This window comes from Tenrec ecaudatus, chromosome 13 (genome assembly GCF_050624435.1).
Source record: "Tenrec ecaudatus isolate mTenEca1 chromosome 13, mTenEca1.hap1, whole genome shotgun sequence".
Lineage (NCBI taxonomy): Eukaryota > Metazoa > Chordata > Mammalia > Afrosoricida > Tenrecidae > Tenrec > Tenrec ecaudatus.
In genome coordinates, this window is record NC_134542.1 from 36,398,634 (window position 1) to 36,422,525 (window position 23,892).

At 36.9% G+C, this 23,892-nt stretch overlaps 1 protein-coding gene and 1 non-coding gene across 2 annotated transcripts in view; both read right to left on the minus strand.

Annotated features, from left to right (window-relative positions):
* The window catches only part of BMPR2 (bone morphogenetic protein receptor type 2), a 156,029-nt gene that overhangs the window by 63,946 nt on the left and 68,191 nt on the right, over positions 1-23,892 (minus strand). The window contains exons 2-3 of the mRNA XM_075529307.1: positions 23,316-23,486; positions 21,462-21,632 (exon numbers count right to left, since the gene is read on the minus strand). Coding sequence (XP_075385422.1) covers positions 21,462-21,632; positions 23,316-23,486 — 342 coding nt within the window. The remainder of the gene's footprint in view (positions 1-21,461; positions 21,633-23,315; positions 23,487-23,892) is intronic.
* Positions 8,572-8,705, minus strand: LOC142425179 (small nucleolar RNA SNORA16B/SNORA16A family). The gene has a single exon (XR_012779539.1). It is a non-coding gene; the product is annotated as a small nucleolar RNA SNORA16B/SNORA16A family (small nucleolar RNA).

Genomic DNA, 23,892 nt, shown 5'->3' on the forward strand with positions numbered 1-23,892 from the left:
TTTCAAAAGAACGATTGGTACCAGAAAACCAGTCTGTGAATGGTGAAAACAGTTAACATGTTCAGCCATAAATGAAAAGCTGGAGATGTAAGTCCACACTCTGGTGTGTGTGTGTGTGTGTGTGTGTGTGTGTGTGTGTGTGTGTGTGTTTACTGTGAGAATGAAGCCCATAGACATCGTCATGAAAGAACTCATAATTATTTTGAAGGGGCCCAGAGGAAACCAAGGAGAGATTTTCAACCACCTGGAATTTGGAAAGAAAAATAGGAGGATTCCAGTTGACCAACGGTAGGAAGTGGAAAGGAACTGTCTACAGTCTGAACTATCTGTGGTCCTGTGCAGAACATGATCAAGGTGTTACACTGGGCTCCTGATACAAGGTGAGGTCTGTGTGTGCTCAGTTCCCCATCAATGTTGTTATACAGGAGAATGGATCTCTTGTTGAAATCTGTAAACAGCTCGGTTAAAAAAATACATCTGGAGGGTTTGGATGAGGACAGGTGCTGCTTGTTCCATGTCACAAGCACAGAAAGATGAGTTAACTCTTGAAGGAAATGACACTGAGCTTGTTATCAAATTCAGCTGCTTTAATTCAACAAGCCACAACAGTTAAAAACACAAAGATATCTGAAAAAAGTTTGGATGGCATCTGTTTCTGAAAATGGAACCGTTTAACAAGTTTAGAAGTATGATCTAAAAAGTGTCCAACTACAGGCCAGCTGATTCCTTAAACCTGTCCGTGATGCTTTGATGTAATAGTTATGTCTCATCGTCGTCATCATCACAGAAGTGCAAGAAAGGCCTAGGAATCTACTTCCCTCAAACCTGCCACTGAATACCCTATGAGGTACAGTCACAAGTGACTAGTGAGAAAAGTGTGAACGGAACATGGAATTTTAAAAATAAGAGATTTTTCCCCTTTCAATATTGTCCCAAAGCATAATATAAAAATTAGAAATCAGAATGAACAAGTGATTTAATCTCCAAATTAAGCTAACTATACTTAATATTATAATAAAAAATCAGCTAAGACACATTTTATAACTAATAGTACACTACAAAATACTGACAGTACTGCAGTAATGTGGCTTAGTTGAATGAGATAATAACTTCTCGGCCCTGACTTCATTACCTATAAAATAAACTGATTACATCAGGTTAACTTTCAAGGTTCTTTTAATTCTGAAATTCTGAGCAAATCCTCTAGTACTTAAGCATTGTCTTTTTTGCCTTATTATCAATTTACAAAAGAAAATGAAACTGATTTTTTACATTAAAATAATCGACCAAAAATCTAACATAATTATGGATTCTAATTCATATAATAACAACAAAAAATTAATGTTAAAAACCATATTGATGGTTAAACTTTTCTAATGAAAAAGTTTCCAGAATGTCATGACTTAAAAATATGTGATTCCTGAAACCTGCCAGGAAAAATATTTCAGTATGTGTATTCACATGTATGCAATACAAGGGGCCTTTAACTGGTAAACTTCTTACTTAAAAAAATTTTTAAATGTCATATAAGCTACGTACATATATATATAAACTATATCTGAAATTGTCTTGTTTCCTTAGCGCCAATGTTTCTTCCTCCCTATTCCTTTTCTTGGTTAAATATTCAGCCAACCAAACATAAACACGGTTATGTATGCCTCTGCGCGGTGGCCCAGCTTGTACAAGCATGCACTTCCTGAATGCCGAACAGACAGGGCACCGCTGTCTGCTTCACTGGAGCCTGGGATGTTTCTGTTTACAAATCCTGGAGCCAGGCCGGGGCTACTACTGGAGGCGTGCTGTCTGCTTCCTTGCTACACTCAGCCTTTGTCTGGGTCTGTGTCAAAGAAAGAACAACATTGTTGCATGTGCAGCAAACAGCAAAGGGAAGCTGACATATAACATACTAATGGCCAAGCCACTTTCTTAGTTTTGACAACTCTATAAAAAGACAAACTCTGGTTACTGTTGTTTGTTTTTTTTAAAGCAATGCATTTCATAAAACTAGAGGAAAAAAGTTAAAAGTCAAAACAGTGTCATCAGAGTTAAAATAAAATGTGGCAAAATACTTCTGATAAAATATTGTTTCTACAACTTTGATGCAATTTTCAATGCTTTAAATAAAGAACACAAATGTTATATAGAGTGAATATTGGTTTGTTTGAATATGTTTGGAATAACTGTACAATAACTATAATCAGAATTCCTTAAAATTAATGTTCTAAAACAAATAGAGAAGAGGCAGTTTTCTTGTTTTTCAACTTCAAACTGGTATTTTACACTGTAGATTTAAGTCTATCTTTAATTAGCTTCATTACTCTCCCTGAATATATCTAGCTTGGAAGAAACAGCATGATAAAGAATAACAATAACAAAAATCAGTTAATATTTTGCCAAATGTGTTAAGACATTTTATGGGAGGGAGAGAGCAAGGGAAAGATACACAGTACTAAGTTAAACTGCCAGACCCATCTTTCCCCCCGCCCCCCAAAGCAAAAGAGATGAGAAAACTAGGAAAGGCATGAATGTCTAACGTTTAATTCTTTGCTTTGTATATGTTTATACTTTTACTCTCATTGATATGTATTTAGAAAGCTGCTGTAATTAGAAGAGAAGGAATCTCACCAATTCGTTTCTCTTTTAAATAATGAATTGTACTTTATTGGAATAAAATTACCTAACAGTATCAACTGCATCGTCAATGAATAAATTTAGTAAATATAACACCCCCAACACCCCCACCCACCACCACCAAAAGAAGACTAATTTTCAGGTTATGTTAACATTAAATATTTTACTAAAATATTTTTGGTATATAAAGACTGATAGAAGCCCCGAGGCCGTGGCCCTTGGTTACCTTCTAAATCACTGCTCTGGCTCAACTTTGTGCCAAATAGACAGGCCTACAAGGTGACCAATAACACAAGTGAGGTAGTATTCCTAGAACAAGCAAATACATGAGATCAAAAGGGTATCATCTGCCAGGGATGAAAGGTCAGCAGCAGGAAGGGCAGGAAAGGGGAATGGTAAACAGGGAGGAAGGGACATTGTGAGGAATGCACCCATGTCTCAAAACGTGTATAAATAGTTGAATGGAAGATCAATCTGTTCTCTAATTTCACCCAAATAATAACTCTAAAATGTTTTTAGGGTTAGATTTCTAGCAGTACTTAATGGTATCTAGCTAAAACTCACTGTAATCTATTTGCTTCCAAGTCATAGTGACCCTATGTGTAGAACTGCCCCAGTGAGTTTCTGAGACAGCTAACTTGTTTTTTCTTCTTTCAAACCATTTTATTAGGACCTAATCATACCATTTTATAGTTCAATTAAATCAAGCAGCCTTGTGCAATCACGACCACAACCAGTTTCAAAACATTGTCTTCCTTCTGGTGCTCCCTGATATCAGGTCCCCATAATGCGCCTCTTCCCCACCCCCCCGCCCCCCTCCCCATACCACCTCCCAGCCCTACCTCCCAGAAGCCCTTACTCTGGTTACTGTCTCTATAGATTCACCCATCTGGGATGCAACGACCGGTGACTCTCTCTAGAAGTCGAAAGCCTCCTCTTTAAGCAGCCCAACACCTAGCCACTGTGCCACCGAGCTCCTATAGTCTTTATGATAGTTAAGGTTCTATTGTTATTTTTATAGATAGATAGAATCACACAAAACAGTCCATGCAACAACTCTGGAAAATAATGATTTAATACTAAAAGTACTGACACAAATAATACACTGAAATCCAGAATTCATACTAAAATCTTTGTTCTTAGAAAATGACAATATCATATGACTATAAAAGTTATGTTTCCATCATTGCCAGCTAGACAACTAAAATATTAATTATACAGATGACTACCGTATATACTCGTGTATAAGCCGAGTTTTTCAGCACAAAAATGTGTTGAAAAACTGGGGTTTGGCTTATACATTGGTCAGTGGTACCCCAGCGAGGTGTAACATCTCGCTGCCACTCCCCTCCCCCAGGTAACGGGAAGAGCAACCATTATCTCATGGGTGATTGCCGTTTCTCCACTATTCATTGAAAGCCCCATTGACACTGCAGGGCTTTGAATGTTTGTTTACTCCCATCTAACCAATCAGAGCCGTCCTATGACGTGTATCTTTGAATAAGCCTTTTAAAGACTGTGTGCAAAGGATGTGTTATGAATGGATGTCATCTGGTCAAGCCCGACTAACAAAAAGAGGAAATGTCATGAAGCCTGACATAGAGTTAATAGCAAAGTGGGTTCGAGATGCATGGGAAGACATTCCAGAAGACATGGTGCAACGTTCCTTCCAGAAATGTCGTATTAGTAAAAGCTATGGACGGCAGTGAAGACTGCGCTCTGTATGAAAATGACAGCAGTGATGGTGATGACGGCGATCTCAGTGAGGACAGCGACTATGATGACCTCACACCAGCTGAAGCTCTGCATTGGGATACAGATGATGATGAGGAATCCAGTTTTGAAGGATTTTAACTCTTTACATTTTAGCTTGGTTGCTGGTTGAGCTCAGGGAATAGTACTCTTAAGGTATCATTGTTGATACCTTATTATTTTTGTTGAACCTATTTTCCACTTACTGTGCTGGTTTACTAATGTTAAATGACTTGTTGTCCTTTTATATATGTTTTTATTTAAAATAAATATTTAAATACATTACCCCACTGATTTCTCAATTTTTAGTAATTTTATTTTCATTTATTTTGATTATTGAAACTCATCAATAGCTTCTGCATTTTCCACCGTAGGCTTATACTCGAGTCAATCAGTTTTCCTGGTTTCCCAGGTAATAATTAGGTACCTCAGTTTATACTCGGGTCGGCTTCTATTCTAGTAAATACGGTAAGTTAATTATGACAACAACCAATGCTTACTCCAGTAGGAAAGCGAGATGGATAGATAAATTACTAGGTTCTTTTCTGATAAAATTTGTCTTCTAGTTTTTTTCTTTGCCCTATTTTTCCCATGTTGCATGATTAGAACTCTATATTAAAATGTATTTACAACACAAATAAAAGACATAGTTTAGTGAATGGTTATGAAGTAGAACATTCCTGTAACCACCACCCAGGTCAAAAAATTGAACAATTTCCAGCAGCCTAAAACCCTGCTGTCTTCCTGGGCGTTATGATCTCCTTTTGCCCTAGAGACTGCCACTATTCTGACATTTGTAGTAACCATTCCCTTGTTTTTGTTAATACAGCAACAATTTTAACAACAGACAACCTTTCGTTCTATTGTATAGAGTTGACTTAGTATGAATTGACTCAATGGCACTGAACAAGGATGAGTCTTGATTGTTTTTAGCTCACATATAAATAAAAATTTTTGTACCTTGCTGATTCTATTGCTCTACATGTTTTGAATATATATCTATGCTGTAGTGGGGCTTAAATTCATTCAGGGTTATTTTTCTACATAAACTCTTTATTTCCCTTATGATGAATCTTGGGATTTATAATGACAATTAGATGAAACTAAAGGTAATCACTAGTAAGCTTAATAGAAACATTTCACTTATGTACCCACATTTTACCCAGCTATTTTTAGTACTTTTAGAATATCTCATCTTGCTGGCAAGAGAAAAATATTGCACAGAGCAAACAAATCAATATGTTGCACAGTTTCCTGCTGTTTGAAGCACCAAAGGTCAGAGATAATGCACACAGCAGAGATAAGAGTTTGGAGATAAGACAGAGGGACACAGGAGAGGGTACCACCACCACCAAAAACAAACCAGAAAAGCGCTGCTGATGTGAGGGGGATAGTGCATTTGGAGTTCATTCCACCAGGTCAGCCTGTTCATCAAAGATTCTGTTTAGAGGTTCTGAAAAGATTGCATTTAACTGTGTGCAACAAAAAAGGGCTGACTTGAGGCAGACGGAGCATCTGCTCACATAGTCATCTCAGAGTGCCAGTTTTGGGCAAAAAATAGCATGCTTCTCTTGCCCAAGCACCTTACTCACCTGACACTGTTCTATGTTTCCGCAAATGAAGAGATGAAGATGGACATGAAAAGACAGTGATGTGACAATGTAGAACAGTTGAAGAAAAAAAATGAGGAAGGTGCTGTCTGCCATCCAAACAGATGAGTTTGGAAAATGTTTCCAAGAATGGAACGGCAGATTTGACAAATGTATTAAGTTGTAATGGAGAGTCCTGTATTAAGTTTAATGGAGAGTCCTTTGAAGGTGATAGGGTTGTTTTGTAAAAAAATGTAAATGCTTAACTTTGAAAAAATTTCGTGTTCTTTTTGGGGGGTGGGGGAGGGAGGGTACCCCCTCGTACACCTTCAGCATAAATCGGATAGGACTTTATTAAATTAGTATTACTTGGAAAACAAAAATTTTGCTTTAGAAAATCTAAAACAAAATTTCCTTCATTCATTTTTCCCACAATTCCCTTACTTTCTACCTCCTATACCTGTTATAACTTATTTTGAAAACTTTTTAAAGTAACCTTCTAAGCATGTATATCTAGTACATGTTTACTAGATACTAGTAGATGTTTACTAGTAAAAGAAAAACTAGTAAAAGGAAGTGTTCTCTGTCTAATCATGATTGATCCTATTATCCTCATCGAAAGAGTCCGTAAATATTTGCTCAGTCCCTAAATGCCATACTTCGTACCTAGTTAAGGGTGCAGACGACAGTGAAGAGCCAAAAGGAGCTCAAAACAATTGTCGCTGCTACTGAATCATTCTCCAGAACAGACCTACCTTCGAGTCCATTCTAAGAGCTCCCCTTTATACAACCCAGTAGTCTCCTACAGTATCTGTTCTTCTGTGGTTAGCTTTTCGGCATATCCTCGAAGCCCTCAGTGTCAAAAGGCACTGCATAGTTCCATCATTATTCTTTATATTGGGTAATATTCCACTGTACATATGTACCATGGTTTGTTTATCCATTCTTCCACCAGTGAGCATTTAGATTGCTTCCATCATCTTGCTGTTGTGAACTAATTATTTTATTGGGGGGCTCTTCTTACAAATCTTATAACAACCCATCATCCAATTGTATTAAGCATACTTAATACATATGTTGCCATCAACATTTCGAAAACATTTTCTTTCTACTTGAGCCCTTGGTATCGGTTCCTCTTTTCCCCACTTCCTCCCACCTTAGTGATTCCTTGATCAAGTCTGTATTATTTCGTGTTTTACACTATCTGTTGTCTCCCGTCACCCACATTTCTGTTATTCGTCCCTCTTGAGGGTAGAGGTAGGGCTATATATCCAACCTTATGATGGGTTCCCCTTTCTCTCCCTTCCCCTTCCCACATGAGTGAACAGTGTTGCAATGAACTTGAGTGTGCGTAATCTGCTTGTGCTGTGCTATTTATTTCCTGATAATGGAAATTATAGTGTAGTTTTACAGTTAGCAGCTTCCTGAGAAAAGTCATTAATTTCCTTGGCAACCTGGAGTGTGATGGCTTTAGAAGTCGTACCTGAAAACTCGTTAGTTATTTTGGCTCTAGCCTAGTGAGGGAAAGATAAGGCTGACTACTTACCATAAAGATTTTATAGCCTTAAAAACCTAAGGATTGATTCTCCTCTGCCCTATATGCTAACTATGATATGGAATCAACTTGATTGTAGCAGGTGTTGGTTTAACCTAGTGGTACTCAAAGGATAGTCCCCCAAACCAACAACATCATCATCATCACCATCATTTTAGAAAGCTGCTAGAAATGCAAATTCTTGAGCTTGTGGGGTTAATTGAAGGGTGGAGGGATAAATGGCTCCATGAGCCTCGCCTTTCTAGTTCTCAGGTCTCTTGTTTTCTGATGGTCGGATCAGGGTGCAGCTGCCTTAGCCAGTTTCCTGCTTCAGCTGGCAAGGCTCACTTCCTGCAAGGCATCCCTGAGGAGAAGCCACATGGACATACCCTGATGCAGCCCTGGGTGCTGGAGCAGCCGTGTGGAGACCCCTGCCAGCGCTGAGATGTTTACACACGCTCATTGATTCGGCTTTCCTCCTGCAGTCATCATCATAGATGGAGGAGGACTTTGTGGATTCGTGTCAGACAAATGGGCTAATGGACTTGTGGGCTTGGGCAGCATTGGGTTGGGATGTTTTCTTGACGTGCACTTACCCTCTATATAAAACTCTCTCTTATACATATGAATTTCTATGGATTTGTTTCTCTAATGTACCCAGACTAACACAGTATCCTAGAGTACAAATCTGTTTTGTTTGTTTGTTTTTTTGTGATGAGAACACAATAGTCCAGGATGATCTGACTGCTCCTCAGTATCTAAGGTTGGAACCCAAGCACAATTTTTAAGGACTCCTGAATCAAACATTTTGGCTTTCAACTCATGGTGACCCTTACTGAAGGTGTGCTTCACCTTCAGTCCTGACTAAGCTCCAGGCCTGTGACCCAGAGTACTAAGAACTGTGTGATGTAGCTGGCCTGGTCTTGGCAAGGTACTTCCTACAACCCTCATTGTTCTTACTGTACTTGCAAGCCATCGTCAGCATTGCTGCTGGCTTTGGAAAGCATGCCAATTTTTTTTTAAAAGACTCACTCCGGTGATATAAGAAATGGCTGACATAGTGGGAAATGTCTTCTCTTGATATGTTGCAGATCAGTTACAGCAAACTGAACAGCAATCGTCAAGGAAAAACTCACTCTGGGCTCTTTTTTTAGCACAACAGCTATGTGGAATCCAATGCAGCCTCAATAAGGGTGTAAATCTTTCTAAGCAGTGGCTGATGGTTTCAAACTGCTGCCCACACATTTAGCAACCCAGCACATAACCCACGCCAGCACCAGGGACGGGCCCAGTGAAGCTAGACTCTTGCACTGCACTGGATCCTCTAACTAACTAATGCCATATGAGAACTCGACTCAGAGACAGTGCGCTAGGCCCTTATCTAAGGGCGAGAGACAAAAACTGTTAGAAAAGGGCAATGTCACAACACAAACTTCTCATTAATCCAAGACCTTTTAAACACATCTGGTGATGAAATATTTCTGTAGGACTTCATGTCCATTCTTAGAACATATACAAAAGACAGGTCTTTAGTTAGAAACATATCGACTAATACCTTAGGTCCAAGTCATAAAGCAAGCAAAAAACAAAAAAATCCACTACCTTTGAGTCAATTCCTACTTATATTGACCCTCTATAGGGTTTCTGAGGTTTTGTAAATCTTTATGGGAGCAGACAGCCTCATCTTTCTCCCTCAGAGAGGCTGGTAAGTTTAACAATGGACCTTGAGGTTAGTAGTCCAGCATTTACCTGACAAGCATAAGGAACAGCCAAATCTCTCTGCCATCAAGTAGATTTAACACAAAGTGACTCCATATGGCAAAGGTTTTCCAAGGCTTAAAATTTTACAGAAACAGACTATCACAGATTTCTCTTGTGTTCCAAGTTCAAATCTATAAATAAACAAGGCTTGGAGCTTAAGGTCTGAGCACCGAGAATTACCACTGAGCAATAATCAGAACCATAAAAAGGTAAGAAAAGTGCTCAACACCTGCTATAATGCACTTTCTGAAAAATGGTATGAGTTACTAAAAGTGTTCTATTATATAAAACTTTAAGAGGGGGCATACGGTACACATAATGAGCAAAATTTTCCTTATGAAGGTCAAAAACCACACCAATCATTCTCTGCTCTTCTAAAAACCTCTCTTTCAAATGCATAAGACTGAAAAAATAAATAATCTTTTTAAGAAGGTTGAAAAAGAACTTGATGTGATTTAAGTCAAGCTCTAGTAAGAAATGTCTACTGTTTGGGTTTTCATATTGTGCTAGTTGTATCTATGTTACATTTTTAGATTATAACAAACTTAAATATATTTTAATGAACAGTTATAACTACTTAAAGATATTCTCTTTTCAAACAAGACATAATCAGGGGGGCAGGTTAGAAAAAAAATGAATGGATTATAATCACTTTACACCTAAGTCATATAACTGTTTAAACAAATAACCAACAACAAAAATAATCTATCCAAATTTTAACGTGTTTTTTCTTTTTTTTTAAAGGGGGAAACACACACCAAGTTTTATTAGGGTTAAGGGGTATTTACAGGGGCAGGGAAAAGATGGGAAGTCACAGAGTGGGGAGGGAGGGAGATCGTGGGGACAAGGGGATATGTTAGAGCCCCTGCACCAACCCCAGCCCTGAGGAGGGCTGGGGAGCAGCTAGGGCCCCGAAAGACAAGGATTGGAAAGGATGGTGATGGAGCCATGTCCACCCCCTGGGGCTGAGGGGGGGGGAGCTCAGGGGCTTGTAAACATTGACCACTCTCAGAAGGGGATGGGTTAACGTGTTTTTTCATGGGCATTTATTTTTCTTGATAAACAAAGGAAAACTATTATTTCCTGATTATGGAAAGACAATGTCTTTCACATAATGGAACACTAATATCTACTGACTTGAACTAACTTTTATTGAATATTACTTTTGTAAATAATCCAACACTGATGGAAGATAGAAAACATAGTCATGCAAAGGTTAGGACAAATACACATGTATGTGTTGAGCACCATTTACCCACACTAAAGGTAAAGGTACACATGTAAAAAGCAGTAGTGGGGAATGATAAAGTAAGGAATAGAAAAGCTGTACTTAGTGAACATTGAGCTGATCAGATCTCGTTTCTAGATTTACATATAATATAATATAAATAGAGAGCTGGTGGCACTGTGGTTTAGGCACTGGGCTGTTAACCACAAGGGTAGCTAGTCAAACCCACCAGCTGCTCCACTGGAGAAAGATGAAGTCTGTTGTGTAAAAACTTTACCCAGGGAAGGTAGAGGAAGGGTGGAGGGAAGGTGAGGGAGAAGGGGGAAACCGATTACAAGGATCTATATTATAACCTCCTCCCTGGGGGATGGACAGCAGAGAAGGGGGTGAAGAGAGACGTTGGATGGTGTAAGGCGTAATAAAACAATAATAATTTATAAATTAACAAGGGTTCGTGGGGGAGAGGGAGCGGGGAGAGAAAGAAAAATGATGAGCTAATACCAAGGGCTCAAGTAGAAAGCAAATGTTTTGAGAATATAAGGGAAACAAATGTACAAAAGCGCTTGACACAATGGATGGATATATGGATTGTGATAAGAGCCCCAATAAAATGATTTAAAAAAAGATTTACTGAATCAGAAACCCTCTATGGAGTCACTATGAATCGGAATCCCCTCAATGGCAATGGATTTGGTTTGGGTACAACAGAATCAGAATCACAAGAAACAGAATCACTAAAATATTTTCTGTTACAGCTTACTACCTCCACTATAGTTATACACGAACATCTCCTGAGAATATTTGACATATTCAAACCACAATTCTTTTTCTTCTTTTCTTTCTTTCTTTTTTTTTCCCCCTTTTCTTTTTGTACATTTTATTAGGGACTCATACAACTCTTATCACAACAAACCACAATTCTTAAGATTATAATTTTTAATTAATTCCCATTAAAAGGAAACATTTCACAGAAATACCAGTAATACACAGAATTAAACAAAAATCCCTAAAAAACATAGAAGCACCGATGATAAAAAATTAATTTAAAAGTATTAGACAAAGAGCTGCGAAGAGGAGATGAACCAGTCAGGGTAGCAACGATGAAACATACAACTCTTCTCTAGCTCCTTAATGTTCCATCCCCACCCCCGACACCATCATGATCCCAAATCTACCATGCACATGGGGCTAGACCAGAGGATGTACACTGGTACAGATGGGAACTGTAAGCACGGAATCCAGGACGGATGATCCCTTCAGGACCAGTGGTGAGAGTGGTGATACCAGGAAGGTGATAGGGGGAACTGATTACAAGGATCTACATATAACCTCCTCCCTGGGGGACGGACAACAGAAAAGTGGGTGAAGAGAGATGTCGGACAGTGTAAGATATGACAAAATAATAATATATAAACTATCAAGGAGCTGATGCCAGGGGCTTAAGTGGAGAGCAAATGTTTTAAGAATGATGAGGGTAATGAATGTACAAATATGCTTTACACAATTGATGTATGTATGGATTGTGATATGAGTTGTATGAGCCCCCAATAAAATGACTTAAAAAAGTATTAGACGATGGCATTAAATAAAAAAATAAGTTTAAATTAAAACCTTATATGAACCAGGCCAATATGCTTCACTGCAAAATGCTACCAAATATTCAGAGAAGACAATACCAATTCCACTCACACAATTCTATAATATATAAAAGGATGGAATACTCCTGAATTCATTTTATGAAACAATAATATCTATGATACTAAAACCAGGTGAAGACATCACTTAAAAGGAAAATTATAAATCAATAATCTATAAATTATAAATATATTAAATATCTCTCATGAACATGTACACAAATATTCTCAACAACCAATAGAACCCAGTAAGTATCAAAAACAAAAAAAATAACATGACCAAATGAGATTTATACCAGGTGTGCAAAAATAGTTCAATATTTAAAATTAATAATCTATATTAAAAATTAATAGTACCTATACCACATAAAACAAAGAAAAGGGTCCACATGATCATATGAGTTAACACAGAAAAGGCATGACAAAATGCCAACACCCTCTCCTGATAAAAATTTGAATGAAGGAAGAACAGAGGGGAAATTTCACTACATAATTAAGGGTATACATAAGGGAGCTTCATAATTTTCACAGAAACAGAATGAAAATTTTCCATGAATGCTTTTGAAGTTCCTTTAAATGTAAAACGAATAGCCAACATTAGCCTCAATAGAGATTAAAACATTCTCCTTGTGAACAGGGAACCTGACAAAGATGCCCTTTATCACCACTCCCACTCCATGTTATTCTGGAAGTTTTAGCAAGCACTACAAAGCAAGAAAAAAAATTTTAAAGGAATCCAAAGTGGCATACACTAAATTAAAAAAAAGTATTTGCAGATGGTATGATCCTATACATAGAAATCCCCCCCTCCAAAAAATAAAATAAAATAATAAAGAAATAAACGGGGAAAAAAATAAATCCTAAAAATTCAGTAGTGAGAAGATATAAGATCAACAAACAAAAATCAGATTCCTTTACCCTAAAAACAAATTAAATCAAGGGAAAATATCATTTATAATTGTCACCCGACAGATGAAATACTTAGGAATAACTATAATGAGACAAACAAAAGAACTATATAAGGAAGACTATAAAATATCAAAACAGGAATCCCAGAGACTGACTATATAAAATATACCATGTTCATTAGCAAAATATCAATGCTATCCAAGGTGATCTGCACACATAATTCAACTTTGATCCAGATTCTAACAACATTCTTAAAAGATATATAAAAAAAACCTATTCACCAGCTTTATATGAAAAAGAGACACAAGATAAGCAAAGCACTATTAAAGAAGAACAACGTAGAAGGCCTCACACTCCCTGAACTCAAAATCCTAAGTAGCCACAGTAGTAGCAGCAGCTAGGATACAGTAGTTAAGGACAGATCAGTACTGGTACTGCAAGGGCCAATGGGAGAGCTATAGGTAAATCATCTGATATTTGACAAAAGATAAAAAATCATTACATGGGGGACTGCACATTTTGAAAGAAGGATGCTATCACATGAAATATACATCAATAAGTTTTTTAATGCATATGGAATAAGCTTACTGAATGTGCTCTTCCTGCCAAATTAAGAGTGCACTGGTTACAGCACTCAGCCATGGACCAGATGGTTGGTGGTTCACCAGCTGCTCATTAGCAGAAGGATTTGGCAGTCTATTTCCATAAAGACCTCTTTGGGGCAATTCCACTTTGTCCTATAGGTTTGCTCTGAGTAAAAATCATCTTGACAACAGTGGGTTTTCTTGGCCTAGCTAAATTCAGAATTATTTTAGCATTAAAATGAAAACCTCAAAGTCCATAGTCATATTAAGAGAAAAATACAAAACCACCACTTAAAAAATTTTAATACAGGTTAGATTGCAAAGTCAAACTCAAAATCAAATGCAAAACAGAAAACAAACACCGCTGTCCATTCTCATCTCGACCCTATGGGGCTGGCTGGGACTTCCCTTGTGAGTTTTTCGAGACTGTAACTCTTGGATATAGAAAATCCTTTTTCCTGTAAAGCTGCTAATGGTTTCCAACTACTGATTTTGCAGTTAGCCACACAAAACATAATCACTAACCACCAGGGATCGTTAGTAGGACTTGTGGAATTAGGAAACCATCAGTTTTACAAGACCTATTACAATAAGTGAATTCAGTACAGAATTCTCAATCAGTACAGAATTCTCAATGTACTCTAAACCTATTAGATGAAAGCTGTATTGAAGAAAAGGTTGCTTTAATGGCACCAAAGTATCTACTCACAGATTATGTGTTCACTGCAAAAGGAGAAATATACTTTTCCCAAGGACAGATTTTATTATTACCACCTCAAAGTGATGTTATGTGTCTCTTGATGTAACACACTCTGCATCATCTATTGTGTGTGGGCTAGTCAATGGAAACTCACAGTCATCCTAACAAAGTAGAACTGTCTCATTGTTTCCTAGGCTGTAGTCTTTATAGGAGCAGATAGTCAGGTCTTTGCTCTGTTAGTAGATTTGCACCACTAGTACTCTTTACCCATGAAGTTTTCTTGCTCGAAAGTATCTAAGTCAAATTAAATCAAATATCTAAACTTAACTTTAAACTAAGAAATTTCAAGGAATTAAAAACACCCTAAGACCACAATTTGGAAGAAAAAAAAAAAGCAAGAAAGAAAGCAAATTTGGCAAAACGAGAACAAAGGAACACCGGGCTTAAAATCAAACCCCAAACTCACTGCCATCTAGTCAATTCCAACTCAGTGGGAACTAGTAGAACAGAATAGGGTTGCTCCATAGGGTTTCTGAGATTATAAATCTTTATGGGAGTAGACAGAGTCTCATCTTTCTCCTGCAGCATGGCTAGTGGATTGAACCACTGACCTTGTAGTTAGCAACCCAACACTTAACACATGGTGCCAAAAGTGAGTGCATTGTATTATAAAAGGAGAGAGGAGACATCTTAGATTAAAACAGTCAAATGTAATGTGTAAACTGTGATGGGACACTGGTTTGTAAATTTTGAAAAACATCTATTAAAGTCATTTTGGGAAATCTGAACTTCCACTGAATAATACCTGTTATTATGAAATTAATATTAATTTCTTGGATTTCAAAACTGCCTTTGTATTCTATTTCTAAAAGAGAGATGCATGTGATATATACAGCCTACTTTCTAATGGTTCCGTAAAAACAACAAAAATATATGTGTATGTAAAAGAAGACAGAGAAAGCAAATTTAGACAATGCTGAATTTTGAATGTATAAGAAAATATTAAAATGTATTTATTATAACTATCTTAGATGTTTTTCTATATACTTGGAAATTTTTAAGTGAATAAAAAAGATAGAATTGTTGTCACTAGTGTCAACAGAAAGGAGCCCTGATGGCACTGGACTATAATAACATGATTGATGGTTCAAAACCAGCAGCCATTCCAAAGGAGAAAGATGAGGCTTTTGTAAAGATTATATTGTCATAAACCCTATGTAAGACCAATATGAGTTGGAATCAACTCAGTGGCAGTGGGGAATGACATAAAGAGGTTAAAAAAATAAAAAGACTAGAAGCAAAAAGAAAGTAACATATAGAAAACTGCAAAATAAAAGCTGCCAATAGTTATAAGTCCTTTATTAAAATTAAAATATTGTAGCCTTGTTATAAGATGGCACAATTTCCCCACCTGGGCCCAGAAACTTCTAAAAGAAAAGTTAGGATTTTTCTTATAAAGAAAAACCTCAACTCTGAAACACATAATTTTTCATTGACTTTTAAATGTTGTGTATGTGTGTTTTTGTGTAAGAAAAAGCTTTACCAAGTCTAAGTGAACACGAGGTGTTGAAGGGATCAGGTAGCAGACACCAAAGAACAAAAACCATCATTGTGTGATCACCTTCCCCACATAAATGCTGAAGATGAAGGTGTGCAGAAGTATGGTGAAGAAGGCTGATGGTGCCCGGCTATCGAGAGATATAGCTGTCTGGTGTCTTAAAGGCTTGAAAGTAAACAAGCGGCCATCTAGCCCAGAAACAACAAAGCCCACATGGAAGCAGCACACCAACATGTGTGATCATGAAGGGCCGAGGGGACCAGGTTTCAAGCAACAAAGGTGGGGGGAAAAATCCTATCATCGTGAATGAGGGGAGTGCGTGATGGGGGACCCAATGCCTATCTGTAGACAGTTAGACATCCCTTGCAGAGGGGTTGTGGGGAGGATATGAGTCACTCAGGGTTCAGTGTAGCAACAATGAAACTCAAAACCTTCCTCTAGTTCTTGAACGCTTTCTCCCTCCCGGGTATCATGATCCCAATTCTGCCTTGCGGACCTGGTTAGACCAGAGGATGCACAACGGTGCAGTAGGGATCTGGAAACACAGGGAATCTAGGACAGATGAACCCCTCAGGACCAGCGGCGAGAGTGGCAACACTGGGAGGGAAGGGGCTGTGGAAAGGGGGAACTGATCTCGGGGATCTACATGTAACCTCCTCTCTGAGGGATGGGCAACAGGAAAGTGGGTGAGGGGAGACGCCGAGCAGTGTAAGATAGGATAGAGTAATAATCTATAAATTATTAAGGGTTCGTGGGGGAGGGGGAAGCGGGGAGGGCGATGGAGGGAATAAAGGAAAATGAGCTGATTCCAGGAACCCAAGTAGAAGGCAAATTTTGAGAATGATGAGGGCAACGAATGTATAAGGGTGCTTTACTCAATTGACGTATGTATGGATTGGGATAAGAGTTGTATGAGTCCCAATAAAATGATTTATAAAAAAAGAAAAAGCTTTATATAATGAATAATTATATATTAAGAAAACATCCCAGCCCAGATCAAGTTCATAAGTCCTATATTAGCTCATGTGCCCAATAACCATCTATACATTCTTCAGACTCAAGCAGCACATACATCAATGCTAGTGTCGGTCTCCACGTAGATCTTCCAGCTCCAGGGCTCTGGCTCCATCGGTGTAGCTCCATGTGGCTTGTCAACAGGAATGTCTCACAGGGAGAGTGTGTGTCTTGCCTCCAGGGAGGTAAATAGGGAGTTGCCACAATCCTCAGGAGAAGGTCATGGTCACAGAGTCTGCACTGATTATGACCTGACTGACAGGTTAGACTCTACCCCTTATTCAAGTTGACAGTAGATTATGTAACTGCCACCTGCTAGTATTATTATAAACTTTTTAAAAAAATCATTGTATTGGGGCTCATACAACTCTTATCACAATCCATACGTGTCAATTGTGTAACTTCTAAATGTTAAAATGTGCCCTAAAATGTTTACTGAACAATTCGAAGAAAAATTTAATCTTCAAATTATTTATGAAAATTGCCATGAAGCCCTATATTTTGACATTCTAATTTGCCATCACACCTGCCATGTCTTTTCAATTTTCTTTCTTAAGCTGGGTTCTTGGTTTTACAGTATCCAACTTGTATTCTCAGTATCTATTGCACAGCCTCCCATGCCAAAAACAAAAAAAAACCCCACTGCCACCTAATTAATTCTAACTCACAGTGATTCCATAGGACAGAGACGAACCACTCCATTGAGTTTCCAAACCTTTCAATCTTTTAAAGGCTGCAGAGTGACTGATGGGCTCGAGCCACTTACCTTATGGATTGGCAGTTCATTGTATAACCAATTAACCACAATGGTTCCATATACAGTTTCTCTTGGAAGCCCCTTAATAACTTATTCTTTTTCAAATATTTCTTACCTTTTTGGTCTTATCCTGTAATAAATGGGTCTAAATTCTTCTCAAGTTTTTTAAAATCATTTTTGGGGGCTCATACAACTCATCGCAATCCATATATACATCCATAGCATAAGCACATTTGTACTTTTGTTGCCCCCATCATTCTCAAAACATTTGCTTTCTATGTGGGCCCCTGAAATCAGCTCCTTATTTTTGTCCTCTCCCTCCCTGCCCCCTACTCCCTCATGAACTCTTCTCAAACTTAAAACTAGGATGCTAAAGTAAGGAGTTATAGTCTCAGAAACTTAAAAGGGGCAGTTCTTCAATGTCCTATAGCAATGGTTCTCAAACTGTGGGTCACAACCCCTTTGGAGATCGAACGACCCTTTCACAGGGGTCACCTAAGACCATCAGAAAACACATAAATATTACATAATATATAATTACATACTGTTTTGTGATTAAACATATGCTTTAGTTATGTCCAATTTGTAACAATGGAAATACATTCTGCATATCAGATATTTACATTACAATTCATAACAGTAGCAAAATGACAGTTATGAAGTAGCAATGAGAATAATTTTATGGTCGGAGGTCACCATAACACGATGAACTGCATTAAAGGGTCGTGGCATAGGAAGGTTGAGAACCACTGTACTATAGGGTCACGATGAGTAGGGATGACTCAATAGCAGTGAATTTGGTTTGGTTATGAAATACCTAAAAATATAGTAGAACATCATATCTAAGAAATTAGAGCTAATCCTGTCTATGCAGTGCAAGTTTCTGAATCAGTGCCTCAACCCCAGGAACATGCCTAAAAACAAAAACACCAAGAAAAAAATTTTGTTTTGCTTGGGCTGTGTTTTGTTTAATTTATAATCAGGAAGATTAATTTTTAAAATTCCAGAAATCTTATCAAAAGATTGTTCTATGATGTGGAAAATTACATTGCATAAGCAATGCACAGCTGATTATATAATTATTGTCAGTATGTCGTACACCTATAAAACGTTGAATTGGCAAGAGTTCTATACTATAGATACTTATGATGATGCTCCATACATGCAAACATCTCATGGGATTTGGTTCTTTGGGCTGGAGGTTTAGATTTCCTTGAGCATCCTAGTTAACAGATCTAATAAAATGTGCTTCTGTTCTACTTTCTAGTTCACTGCATAGTGCCTAGGGCTTTTCAAACTTGCAAATGACCAAGCTAAGAGTAACTGGTCTCTGTTCACCTGTAACAACAGCAAGAGGGTCAAGACTAGAGAGACAAAAGAAATATATATTACCACTGAACAATTGTCCCTTTTATCAAGACAAGTATCTCACTACTATTAGTAAACATTTTGACCAAGGGTCCTTTCAAATCCCTATCAAAAGGTAGAATATGCAAAACATAATTTTAAATTCTTTTAGAATGTACAGTTTTTGGAACTGTGGTTGCTAGATAAACTCCTGAAATTATTGTCCTGAGACCATATTAAAACTTTAAACAAAAAATATCTCCTGAAATTTCCTTGACCAGTTAGGAATGTGTGTCTGTATAAGATCAAATTGACACGTCAGACAGTGCAAGATATGACAAAATAATAATTTGTAAATAATCAAGGGTTAATGAGGGAGGAGAGAGCAGGGAGGGAGGGGGAAAAAGGAGGAGCTGATGCCAGGGGCTTAAGTGGAGAGCAAATGTCTTGAGAATGATGAGGGCAATGAATGTACAAATGTGCTTTACACAATTGATGTATGTATGGACTGTGATAAGAGTTGTATGAGCTCCTAATAAAATGACAAAAAAAAAAAAGATCAAATTGACAAAGAGCAACTTCAAAGATTACTTAGGAAATTTAGGAGGCAGTGAACTTACGCTACTAGGAAAAACAACTCAGGGAAAATAGTTATACAGCCCAAAGAATGTAATCAGTGTCACTGAACTCTCTATGTAGAAGCTTTTGCATTGATGTATGCAAATTCTCAACAAAAACACAAATAAAATGTAAAAGAAAATATTAAATAAAATAATGTATCATGTGAATATAGAAGCCATTATAATACCTGGTAGTTTACATAGATGGAGAAAATTCTGAAGAAATCTGGAACTTCAGAAAATGTGATTTTTATTTTTTAAATCTTTTCTCTGTCCTCTCCAGGAACAAATGAACAAGCATAAAAAGGTTCCCCGAGGCCATAGAGCGTAGAGCTTTATAGCACAATCAGGAGTCAGAATACTCGGGTTTGATTCTTGGCTCTCGCTTAAAACTGCTAAAACTTTGGTAAAATTACACATCTGTGCTTCAGAGATTGTAACGTAAAATGAGAATACAATAGTAAACAAGCCATAGTATTTTTGTATGAGTTAAAGATAAAGGTTAAATGCCCACGAAACACTTAGAACTGTGTCTAATACATAAATGCTTAGATGTCACCATAATGTCTGGATTCTCTTTAGTTTGCCGAAGGGAAGTTGCATAGTCTATTATCTCTATAATTCTAATAAAGTGAATTAAATTTTCACTAATAGTTTTATCCCATCTGGAATCAGACTCAGTAAGAATTTTCAGTTTAATATAAATATTTTTGGGAATTAGGAACCAATGAATTATTATCTACCGCTAGTCCTTGAAGGCTAGAGAGAAGTCTAACTAAGAAAACTATGCACGAATGGAGGAAAGAAGAGGAGCAGTGCCTAAGAAGTTAGCATATCAGATGAAACATCAGATGGAGGGTTTCTGAGAAGGGAGAGGTCTCAGGAAATAAGATCTTAAGGTGGGGAAAGTACCTCATCTTCCTTAATATCACAAATTTCCCTAGAGCCGAGTCTACTTATTATTGTGAGCTAAATAAGCAGAGGACTACAGGACCATTGGCCAATATTTTAAGGTTCTCAAATAATAAACGCAATCTATGACTTTTGTCTCCTTAAATAAAGACAAAAAAATTTTGACCATCAGATTTTTTGGGAAACTTTTAAACAAAATGAGCTACACAAAGATAGGATGTAAATTCAAAACCCAACAAATCTCATCTTTAGCCAGCTTTGTCTGAATCAGAATTATCTGGTAACATTCTTCTGGTTGAGCACCTGCTTAATCTGTGCCACTTGACGTCAACCTCAGACCTAAGGTGCTAAATGTTACAGGGAATGAAATGAGAGGATTTTGAATATCAAAAGGTTTTATTGTTTTCTTTTTTGCGTGTGGTTAATGGCAAAAAAAAATCCTTCATAAGGATTTTAAATTAAATTTAAATTAAATATTAAATTCCAGTTGCTGAAGTTATGAAAAACAAAGATTTCTTTTTTAAAAAACATTTTATTAGGGACTCATACAACTCTCATCACAATCCATACACACATCAATTGTATAAAGCACATCTGTACATTCTTTGCCCTCATCATTTTCAAAGCATTTGCTCTCCACGTAAGCCCTTTGCATAAGTTAAATGGAGCTAAGTATTTAGTCAAATCAGCTAAAGAAAGAGAATTACTTCAATGACTGTTCCTCTGAGTACCACGGCTCCTCATTAGGATTTATTTTTTATTGCTTTACATCTCTTGGATTTCATATACTTACCAATAATAGATGGACCATTATGAAGGCATGTCTTTCTCACTTTGGTCATACTGAATATTGCTGTATTTAAAATTTTTTTTCAGATATTTTGGAAAAGGAATTACTAGCAAAAAAATAAAAATACGTTACTTTACTTACTGAGTGGCGTTGTGTCTGGAGGTGGAAAATTTTCAGTGAAGTTGACATTGCATAAGTCTGTACTACAGCAGCAGAAACGGTATGTCCCATTTTGAATTGAGGGCGGGGTTGTGGTTACTACACATTCTTCATAGTGACATTCTTGGGGGTCTCCAATGTGAGACCAACACCCTACAAATCAATGTTAACATAAACGAATTAGGAGCACTGCAAAGGGGAAAGGACTATAAGAATGTAAGTACAAAATACACACAAGTACACGTATTAAGGATATAATTCAGGTATATAAATATTGTTTAAATTAAATGATAATTTTTATGGACAGCCTAAAATATTTATGACCTATTATCTAATAATTATAAGTTATAAAAATCTATCAAGAATATAATCAAACATTCATGTTCAATATAAGAAATAACTTAGGAAACATCATGTCCAACCATGAGAGTAAAAGTTAAATGAACAATATATTTTGTGCAGAGATTTAAAGTATTTTGAGATTATTTGAAGACATAATCAGGTAATCATATCATTTAAAGTGAGGAAAAATGGGTCTAAGATTTATTTACATGCAAACGCACAAATTCTTTACATAGCATCACCTAACAGCAATATATTTTTAAAAAGAAGCATACACACACATGTATATACCGTGAGGTACATAACAAAGACACTTACAGGAGATTTTAATCTTTAAAAAACTCAGAACTGTGAGCTTCTTTTTTTTATAGTCTCTAAACATCATATACTACGAATGTACTAACATTACGAAAAGATAAATTATAATGATTACTCTTAGGGTTTATATATGCACAGGTATGCTTTATTTTTAATGTCTCTGTGATCAGTGGCTATCTACACGTTTTCTTAATAATACATTTATCTTTGTCCTGATAAGGTGCCTTTTAATAAAATGGTACAACAAAAACAGTAGCTTCTGAGAGGATATGCTGGGCCAGTTAAAATTGAGCCAGAGCAGTAAGGACACAAGGTTACTGCTATTTTTTTTTAATTGTCAAGGAGAAATTTTGATCGATTTCCTCAAAAAAACACAAGACAACCACAGGGAATTATCAGAATGCAATTTTAACTAAGAACTACATCCCTTTTGTGGAGGATGATCATATCAATTCACAAAATGGAGAATGTAAGATTACATGATAGTGTACTAACGACATATACTTGGTAATAAATGCCAAAGTACAAGCACAATGTAGCATTGGCTGTAATGGTTAAGGTTATTTGTGAACTTGGACAAGTCAGATCTTAGGGGTCTGACAGTTACAGAATGATGTAATTATCCTCCATTTTGTGAACTGATGTGGTCATCCTCCACAAAAGCAGAGCATGCAAAGTGTTTTATGTAAACCATCATTTTTACATAAAAGCCTGATCTTTTAAGGAGTGATGACTCGATGTAATAAAAAAGATATTATTAAAATGAGCCAATCAAAACAAAACCAAGAAACAACTGACCTGTACATTTGGGGCTTGAAATGCATACATTTATAAAAAATAATTTACTTTATTCCATGTTTAGTCGTTGATGAGCATATGCAGCAAAACACACATCAATTTAACAGCTAGTACATACATACATTTCAATGACACTGACTATATTTCCTAAAATTGTACAGCCATTCTCAAGTTCTTTCTTCTGAGCTGTGCCTTCCCATTAATAAATCACTGCCTCTAAAGTTCCTATTTACTCTTTTGTCAATTTGATCCCATGTACATATTAAGAAGATAATAGAGCTCAAGCAGACATCCTGGAAAGCTTTAATTTACCTCCTTTTAAGGTAAATTTCAACTGTATGAAACACAGTCAAGTCAGATAAGAAAAGTATGACTTACCTTGCTTTACAAGATTTATGTCCCCTTTTGATTTCTCCCAAAGCCCGTAGCAGGTGCTACCTTTTGAACATAATATAGTCCCATTTTCATGAGAGATTCGACTCTCACCAATCCCAGGGTCTTGTTGATAGGGATCTTTAAATGCACATAACCGTTCTTGATTCTGAGAAGCTAAACAGAAACAAGAATGGCAAATTAATTTATAGTATCCTTTGAAAATATTGCTACACTAAGTTTTGTGTAATTTAACACATTATAAACATTACTACTCAATCTCTAACAAGGTTAGTGCTCATTGGTAATCTTAAACAAGGAGCAAATTTTAGGGGAGTACTGGGGAGCTGACAGTATTGATGACTGTATAACACCACTCGATGGGGTTGAACAACAGAACTGTACGTGAATACATACTGGATTGTGGACGATATGTCAAATAAAATTGTTATAAAATTAATTTTAAAAACAAGGGGAAATTTTTAAATTCATTCTTCTGATTTAAATTATTCTCAGTGCCCCGAGAAGAATTTGTTTCAAAGGACGACATTGATTCTGCAGCTCCGGGAGAGGAACATATCTG